The following is a 7944-nucleotide window of genomic DNA, read 5'->3' as shown; positions in this document are numbered from 1 at the left end:
GCTTTTGGCCGCCCCACTGGAAAAAAGCAACCGCGGCCTGCCCCGCCACGTTTCTAGGATTAGGGGAGCCTCCTTGCACCTGCCGCCCTCCAGATGTGTTGGCCAACAACTCCCAGCATCCCCAGCCAGCAGGCTGGGGATGCTGGGAGTTGTCGGCCAACACATCTGGAGGGCGGCAGGTGCAAGGAGGCTGATATATTTTATGTTTTACTCTGTTATCATGTTGTTCACCGCTCCGAAATCTTTCTGCTGTGGAGCGGTATATATATAAATATTGTACATAAACAGTACATTAATAAATACATATATAGCACTATATCAGGAGAGGGGAAGCGAAGGCCCAGGGCCCGAATCGGCCCCTGCTTGGGGATGCTGGGAGTTGGAGTCCAGCACGTGAGGAGGGCGGCCAGGGAAGCTTGGATCGGTGCCCGCAGGGGGGAAAATGTGAAGGCAGGAATTCTTGAGTCCCCAAATTTCTCTCCTTAATAACAATAATAATAATAAAAATTAAGCACTGGAAGGATCGGGGGTGGTGTGTTACAGCTTGGGGTGCAGAGGCAATTTTATTGCATTTTATTTTTGAGCTGGGGGGGGCAAAACTGGGCGCTCAGGGTGTCCCCCACCCCGGAGGTCTTTCGCGTCTTGCAAAAGTTGGAGATGGATTGGATAAGGTGGACTTTTCCCCCCGATGTTCGAAATTTGGAGGCGCGGGGGCCGAAGATGGGGGCTTGTCGTCGTCGTCCCCCCCCCCCCCCGCATGCAGAGAGGCAAAGGTAGCCTCTTAACGGGGGGAGGGGGGAGGCGTGGAAGCGGCCGCGTGGGCGGAACGTGTGAATGTGAAAGTGAAAACGAAGCGGGGGTTTTGCAGCGAGCCGTTGCAGTTCCGCGAAGGGGCAACGCGGAGCGAAGGCTGCTGCTGCTGCTGCTGCTGTTTTGACTCTCCCGTGAAGCCCCCCGCCCCGACAACAGCACCATGGCCAAATCCTGCACCGCCGTCCACGTCAGCAAGGAGACCCGTGAAAAGGTGGGAGAGCTCTGGCGTGCAAAGAGAGGGGGGTTGGTTTCCAAAAAGAGGGGTGGTAGTCAAGAGTGACTGGATCGCACGGCCCCTGGTCAGCAAGAGTACCCCTGAACATGTGCAGAGCGCCCCGTCGCGGCTAAATGCAGCCCCAGGACTTCGCCCACCACCTCATTCTCAGGTTCCAGGCACGTGGGAAACCGTTTTGACAAATGAAGCCTGGCCTGATCCCAGGTGGGGAGGTTGGGGTTCCTCAGTGCTGGGGTGAAAGGCACTCTATGCATGCTCAGGGGCAACTTCAGTGACTATTCACATCTTCTGTATCTCAGCCTGAAAGCAGGGGCGAAAAAGGGCACGCCGCTGTTGCCATCTTCTGATTTCGATGAAGTTGGGGCGAACTCACAGTACAGAAAGAATCGAAGAATCTTGTGGCACCTTGAACCTTTTTTTTTTTTTTGCCTTACAGGTCTACTCAGAAGCAACTCCCACCAGGTTCAGTGGGGCTGACTCCCAGGTAAAGATATACCTCGACCCTTTAGGCAGCAATCCCTATAATCCACTTACCTGGGAGTCAGTGCCACTGAAGTCAATGGGGCTTACTTCTGAGCAAACTTGGCTAGGATGGCAGCGTAAGCGGGGATGACATTTCATGCACCTGATGGTGCAGGGACCACAAGACGCTTGTTTTTCTTGTAAGAGGCCGAACACTGCCAGTAGCCCCCTGGAAGCTGATTAAAAAACAGCCCACATATATTTTGGGGACCAGGGTGGCACAGTGCAGTTTTGGGTCGGGGGAGGCAAGCTTTCCCCCACACATTCGATTTCTAGAAGAGAAATAAACGGTGTATTTCACATCCAGGCTCCAATCCTAAACCTATTTTCTGTGTGAAGGCCTTAGTTTCATTTCCTGTTTAGGAGTCTGTTGTAATATTTATGGGAAAAGTCGTGACTACAGCAGACCTCCAGGAATGGGAAGAGCTGATGTTGGGGGGATAGTTGGTTTGTTGCGTGGGCGGGGTGCTCCTCTCGTGCCACCCATGATAAAAAGGCCTATTGGGATTTCCTCCAAAAAGTCCTGACCTCTTTTGTGTCCTTCAGATTTTATTTCAACACACACACCACCCCCGAGGAATTTCCCCTCTCTTCTGCTAATTATTTCATAGACTTATAAAGGCTATTTTATTTGGTTTGTTTTTTCTTAACCTTATGGGGAGGAACTGAAGTCAATATTACAGCATATTTATTTATTCCTATATATATATACCGAGTCCTTCTGTATCCTAAGAACTTAAGAAGAGCCCTGCTGGATCAGACCGACTCTACAATTTCCTTTTTTAGTTGCCATGACCTGAGCCGTGCACAGCATTCCAAGTCTGGTCACACCATAGATTTAATAGAAGGACAGTGTGATATTGGCAGTTTTAGTTTTGATTCCATCCCAATTATGCCTAACATGGAATTTGTCTTTTTCACAGCAGCCGTGCGTCTTATTTCTTTTTGGATCGTGGTGGCTATATATGAGCAATAAATTTCAGAATGTCACCCTAATCTGACTCTTATGGGAAGATTCCTAAACCTGTAGGCGATTTATCAAGCAATGTGGGATAGAGAATTTTCAGAAAATTGTCTACTGCTGGTGTTTGTGCTACACTGGAGAAGGAGCAGCATATCTCCCTCCTGGGCGTGGTTCATGTATACAGGATTGCACCGGAAATGTGCATTATTGAATGTTTATTCCTAATCAAATGTTTCAGTCCAGCTCCTTTTGGCTATGAGGAAAAAACTCTTGAGAAATAAACATGACACATGTTTTTTTAAAAAAAGTTTTGTTTACTAAATAAAAGACAAATGGGCTAAGTCCCAGTTGATTTAGGACATCAGAACATGGAAAATGTATTGATTCAATTTTTTTTTTTTGCACTGCTGGTAGTATTCACATTTGGGGCATTTGGAAAATTCCAATGAGGTTTTGTGTTATGTAAAAGTGATATAATGGGAAGGGGGGGGGCATGGGAAAAATACATGAAGCTGCTGAGAGGGGCCTGAATGGGGCACAGAGAAAATTGTTCTGTGCTGCAGTTCTTAAATGTTCTTTATCAGCCCCAGAAGCGGCTGCATTTCATCATTTCCTTTTATCTCCCTAGATGTCGCTTTTCAGAGAGTCCCTTTTTAAAGAGGTAGGTCTCTGTTGCTCCATTATGTGACCCACTTCCCCCATCTCCCCCCTCCCCAAAATAACTTTTTTCCCCTTTCTTTGTCCTGCTCACCCTACAGGGCGAAGAATTCCTTTGTACATTTTTGCCTCAGAAAATATTTCAACTGGATCACTTCCTGAGGGTAAGAGACAACCCCCACCCCAGCAAATACCCCTTGGAACAGAGTCTTTTCTGAAGATGAGTTTCTGTAACACCCCCTTCTCTCCCTCTCTCTCCCTCCCTCCCTCCCTCCCTCTCTCAATCCCTGTCCCCTTTCCAGGAAGACTCACTGAATGTTAAAGATTTGACTACTCTCCGGGCCCCCCTGGATATCCCCATCCCAGACCCCCCGCCCAAAGATGATGAGGTGAGTTATTGCAGGGATTCTTCTATACTCCCTCCTCCCCACCCTGCCATGCCCCAAGGGATTTTAGTATGACCTGTAAGGAAAGGACTTAACAGCATTTCTGGTGTTTTCTGTTCAGATGGAGACAGAGAAAGAGGACAAAGAAGGTGAGAGGCGATCTATATTGGAGGAAGGGAGAATTGGATTGTGGGGGGAGTTATTATGGCACTCTGTAGGAGCCTTCCCCTGGCACCCTCCAGATGTGTTGAACTACAACTCCCACCATACCCCAGCCAACGTACCGGACTTACCTCCACTTTCTCTCCCCTTCCCAGCTCCAAAATGTGGCTACCTTAAGGGTAACGAGGCCATTATTGCACTTTTGGATCGCGTCAAGCCCGAAGTCCGGGAGTTCAAAGAGAAATGCATCTTGGTGAGTTGGCAAAAGTGCCCCCTCCTTTCCCTCTCCTTTCCTTGTTTGCCAGAAGCGCCATTGCGGGCTTCCTCGCAGCAGTGTGCCCGGCTGAAAGGTGTATGGGCTTCCTGACTCAGCTTCTTTCTCCTGGTTCCCATCAGGTCACCACCTGGATTCAATACATGATTCCCAAAATTGAGGACGGCAATGATTTTGGGGTAGCAGTTCAGGTAAGGGGGACCGAGGCACCCAGAGGGGAAAATAAATTTATTTTATTTTATTTAAAATATTTCTTGGCCGCCTTTCAGGGCAGAAGCCCTCTCAAGGCAGCTTACAACAATAAAATACATAAAAACCATTAAAATGTTAAAAGTGATAAAAACAATAAAAGCCAACAATTAAAACAACAATGAAAACCAACAATAAAACCAACAACGATGTTAACAGCAGCAACAGCACCAGTAGCAGTCATATCAATAGAAGGCCAAGGTAAAATAATATGTTTTCAAGGCCTTCTTAAAAATCTGCAGTGACAGAGCATGGCAGACCTCCGACAGCAGCTTGTTCCAAAGATTCCCCCCCGCTCCTTGGCCCCAGTCTCGAGTGGATCCCTCGCCATACGCACCATGCATTTCTTTCCCCGTCCTCTGACAGGAGAAGGTGCTAGAACGGATCACAGCCCTGAAGACCAAAGCAGAGGCCTTCCAGACCACCATTGCTAAGTAAGTGGAAAGGGTGTGGTGTAGCGGAAAGCGGATGGGGGAAGAGTGCCTGCTGGCATCCCTGCTCCAGAGGATTATGGGTAACGCACACTGGCCCTTCCTGTTGGCGTTTCTCCACAACGGAGCCGCTGTGTGGTCGCCTGGTATGCTTTGCTGCCGTCGAGCTTTCTGGGTAGCTTGAACTCCCCGCGGTAGCTCCTTTCCAGTGCATTGTGGGTAACGCTCGCTCATTGGTAACCTTGTTCAGGGACGTCATGCGTAATATTTCTTTCATGCATGTCAAGTTGTACTGTGAACAACAATGCATTTGAAGGGCTTGTCAGTTTTGGGACACTGAGCAGTGATGCTCTGGTGTGCTTGATCGAAAACTCTCCCCAACTCCTGCGGCTGCCCTGCCTTAAGTATGCTAGGCAGTATGCTTTCAGTATCCTGGAATTTGGAGGCACCTATGGATAATCCACCGGCCCATTCTGATCTGCTGTGGCAGAGGTGGCCGGATGTTCTCGGACTCCCAGCTGCCATCATCCCTGACAATTGGCCCTGCTGGCCGGAGCTGATGGAAGCTGGAGTCCAACAACGTCTGGACAGCCGTGGTTCCTCCACCCCTGTGTGGTGGCTTCTTTGGCCGAATGTTTGATGGCTAAAAGTCCAACAATAGGCCGCATAACTCCTGCATAGCGACCATCCGCATACTGTTCTTCGTTTTAGGTATTTTTCAGAGCGCGGAGATGCCGTAGCGAAGGCCTCCAAGGACACTCATGTGGTGAGTAACGAAGAAATGGGGGTTCCACCCTTTCAGGATTAAATCCTGTCTTGTCTCCCTGTTTGGGGCATCAGGAGATGTGATGAGATCTCAGCCTTCCCCCAACCTGGTGCCCTACAGCGTTGGACTACAACTCCCAGCCAGCTATGCATCCCAGCATCCCCCCAGCCAGGTCTTCAACCATTGCCAGAAGAATAACGGCCTTGAAATGCCGGCCCTCCTTAGTCAAACTGACCTGCATGCCTTATTCCCTGCAGATGGATTACCGGTGTCTTGTTCACGAACGGGATGAGGCCGTGTACCGGGAAATGCTTTCCATCCTGCTCGATATTCGTGGTTTCTACGTGAGTAAGCTAGGGGGACTGTGATTGGTTTGTAGCAGTGAAAAGATAGAAGTGGGGGGAGATGGAGCAAAAATGGGAAAGATCTTAGTATTTCCTTTCTGCCTCCCCCACGCAGGCCGAGCTGTACCACATCTTGACCGAAAACCTGGAGAAATTGACCAACCCCAAAGGCGAAGAAAAGCCATCCATGTACTGATGGGGGAGGACCTTAGCCGGAGCCTGTGGCTACCACTTCTGCTGAGCTTCCCACCTTCCTTTGGGTGTTTCACTGTCCTGGGGGGTGGGGGGACAGAAAAATACAGAAGTAAAAAGAAAAGGATCAGAGATACCTGAAAGTAGATGCAGTTTTGCTGTGGCTGGAGCAGGGAAAAATAATGAAACAAACTGTGCTTTAGCTTTTTTTGTTTTGCTTTTGCCTCCTCCGTTATCTCACAAGAGTTCTGTGAAACTGAATGTAATTTGAGCTGGGGGGGAAATTGTGCCTGATTTCCCTGTAGTAAAGTTTTCCATCCTCTACTTGGTCTAAAGATTAGCACACTCTACCAAGGAACCCAGTAGCTGAAATTTAAAACAAGGTTATTTTAATTGAATTTCTGTGCCTGATAAGGAAGTGCTATTTGGAAAATTGTGATACTTAGAAAAAGGTCTAGTTGATCTAATAATTTAAAAAGTCTTCTCTCACTTGCTGTCTGCTGCTTCTTTGGAACCAACAGAGGTGATGGTACTCTTGGGCACATCTGCTTTAAATACGAAAATGATCTTCTCATCTTAATCCTGAAATTGACTAAGGGCACAATCCTATGCATGTTAAGACAGAAAAAGTCCAACTTTTGTAGGACGTCTTTCTAAACATCCTAGGATTGCTCCCTTAGGGGCAAAGCAGTCATTGCATGGCTGATTTATGATAGGATCTCCCAGTTTACTTTGACACACCCCACTGGGGTCTCCACCTTTGATCAGAGCAGCAATGCTGAGGGGGTATTTAACCCCTCCCCCCATGCTGTTTTCCCAATCCAAATGCCCCCACTGTTGTCACAGCTGCTTGATCCCCACAAGAGTTGGGGTGGGGGGAATACAAGTAACTGTATCATGCTTGTTTTTTTTTTCCACTGTAGGGCTAATAGCAACTTCAGGAGTAAGTGGTTTAGATTGAGAAAACAACCCCGGGTGGGGGCTAAAGATGCCACCTCCCAGAAAGCTTTCCCCATCCTTTTATCCCATGCCAAAAAATGCTTTCCCTGCTAAATTTCTGAATGGCCTGCCTGCTTTTAAAAGCATGGAAGCAGGATGAGTAAAGGGGAAAAAAGAGGTACTATAACCATGCCATCTGTGGGGACGCTACCAGCTTTGGAACTCCCTTCTCATTCACATCCTGCCATTGCTCCAAGTAGCTCAGAGCAGAGTACATAATCCGCCCCCGTTCAACCCCCATTTTATCCTCACAATAACCCTGATAGGTAGGTTATGCTAAGAGATAATGTATAGTCCAAGATCCCCAGGGAACTTGATGGCTGAGTAAACAAAAGAAGAGCCCTGCTGGATCAGACTAAAGGCCTATCTAGCCCAGTCTCCTGTTTCCTAAAGCAGCCAGTCAGATGCCCAAATGGGAAGCCCACAAGCAGAACATGAGCGCAATAGCACCTCCCACTCGTGTTCTCCAGCAACTGATATCGAAAGGCACGCTGTCAGATTCTGGAGGTAGTATATAGTAAACATGACTAGTAGCCATTGCTAGCCTTCTCCAGGAATTTGTCTAACCCCCCTTAAAGCAATCCAAATTGGTGGCCATCACTGCATCTTATGGTAGCGAATGCCGTAGTTTAACTCTCCACTGTGTGAAGAAGTACTGCTCTTTATGTGACCTGAATCTTTCACCACTCAGCTTCACGAGGTGGCCCCCATTGGGCTCTGGCATCATGAGAGGGGGACAAAAACTTTCTTCACACGTCGCATAATTTTATAAGCCTCACCCCGTGTCACCTCACAGTCCTAGTCTGCCACCACTGCCGCACACTGGCTTCCTTTTGTGTTCGTTCAGTGTTTGGTCAGGCACGTGGCCAATAGCCTGCATGAAAGTCAACAGGTGCAGCTTTTCCTGATCGGGGCAAGGAAAGCTACACCTGATGAATTTCTTCCTATGG

The 7944-nt window shown here is 48.4% G+C and overlaps 1 protein-coding gene across 2 annotated transcripts; it reads left to right on the top strand.

Moving 5' to 3' along the window:
• The first annotated feature begins 844 nt into the window (after positions 1 to 844).
• On the top strand, positions 845 to 6484 carry PSME2 (proteasome activator subunit 2). 2 transcript variants are annotated; one of them, XM_084806540.1, is made up of 12 exons: positions 845 to 1024; positions 1485 to 1532; positions 3163 to 3195; positions 3293 to 3355; positions 3494 to 3580; positions 3699 to 3726; positions 3895 to 3992; positions 4136 to 4204; positions 4629 to 4696; positions 5405 to 5459; positions 5717 to 5803; positions 5919 to 6484. In XM_084806540.1, exons 1-12 carry the CDS (start codon positions 974 to 976, stop codon positions 5997 to 5999), a joined length of 768 nt encoding a protein of 255 aa, XP_084662666.1. In that variant the 5' UTR covers positions 845 to 973; the 3' UTR covers positions 6000 to 6484. The 2 variants fall into 2 exon arrangements, with proteins under 2 accessions (XP_084662666.1, XP_084662667.1); XM_084806541.1 differs by lacking the exon at positions 1485 to 1532.
• Positions 6485 to 7944: the final 1460 nt, after the last annotated feature.

Source organism: Heloderma suspectum, chromosome 6 (assembly GCF_057233095.1).
Source record: "Heloderma suspectum isolate Gila_16-S chromosome 6, 16-S_ref, whole genome shotgun sequence".
Classification (NCBI taxonomy): Eukaryota; Metazoa; Chordata; class Lepidosauria; order Squamata; family Helodermatidae; genus Heloderma; species Heloderma suspectum.
This window is presented reverse-complemented; position numbering and strand designations above follow the sequence as displayed.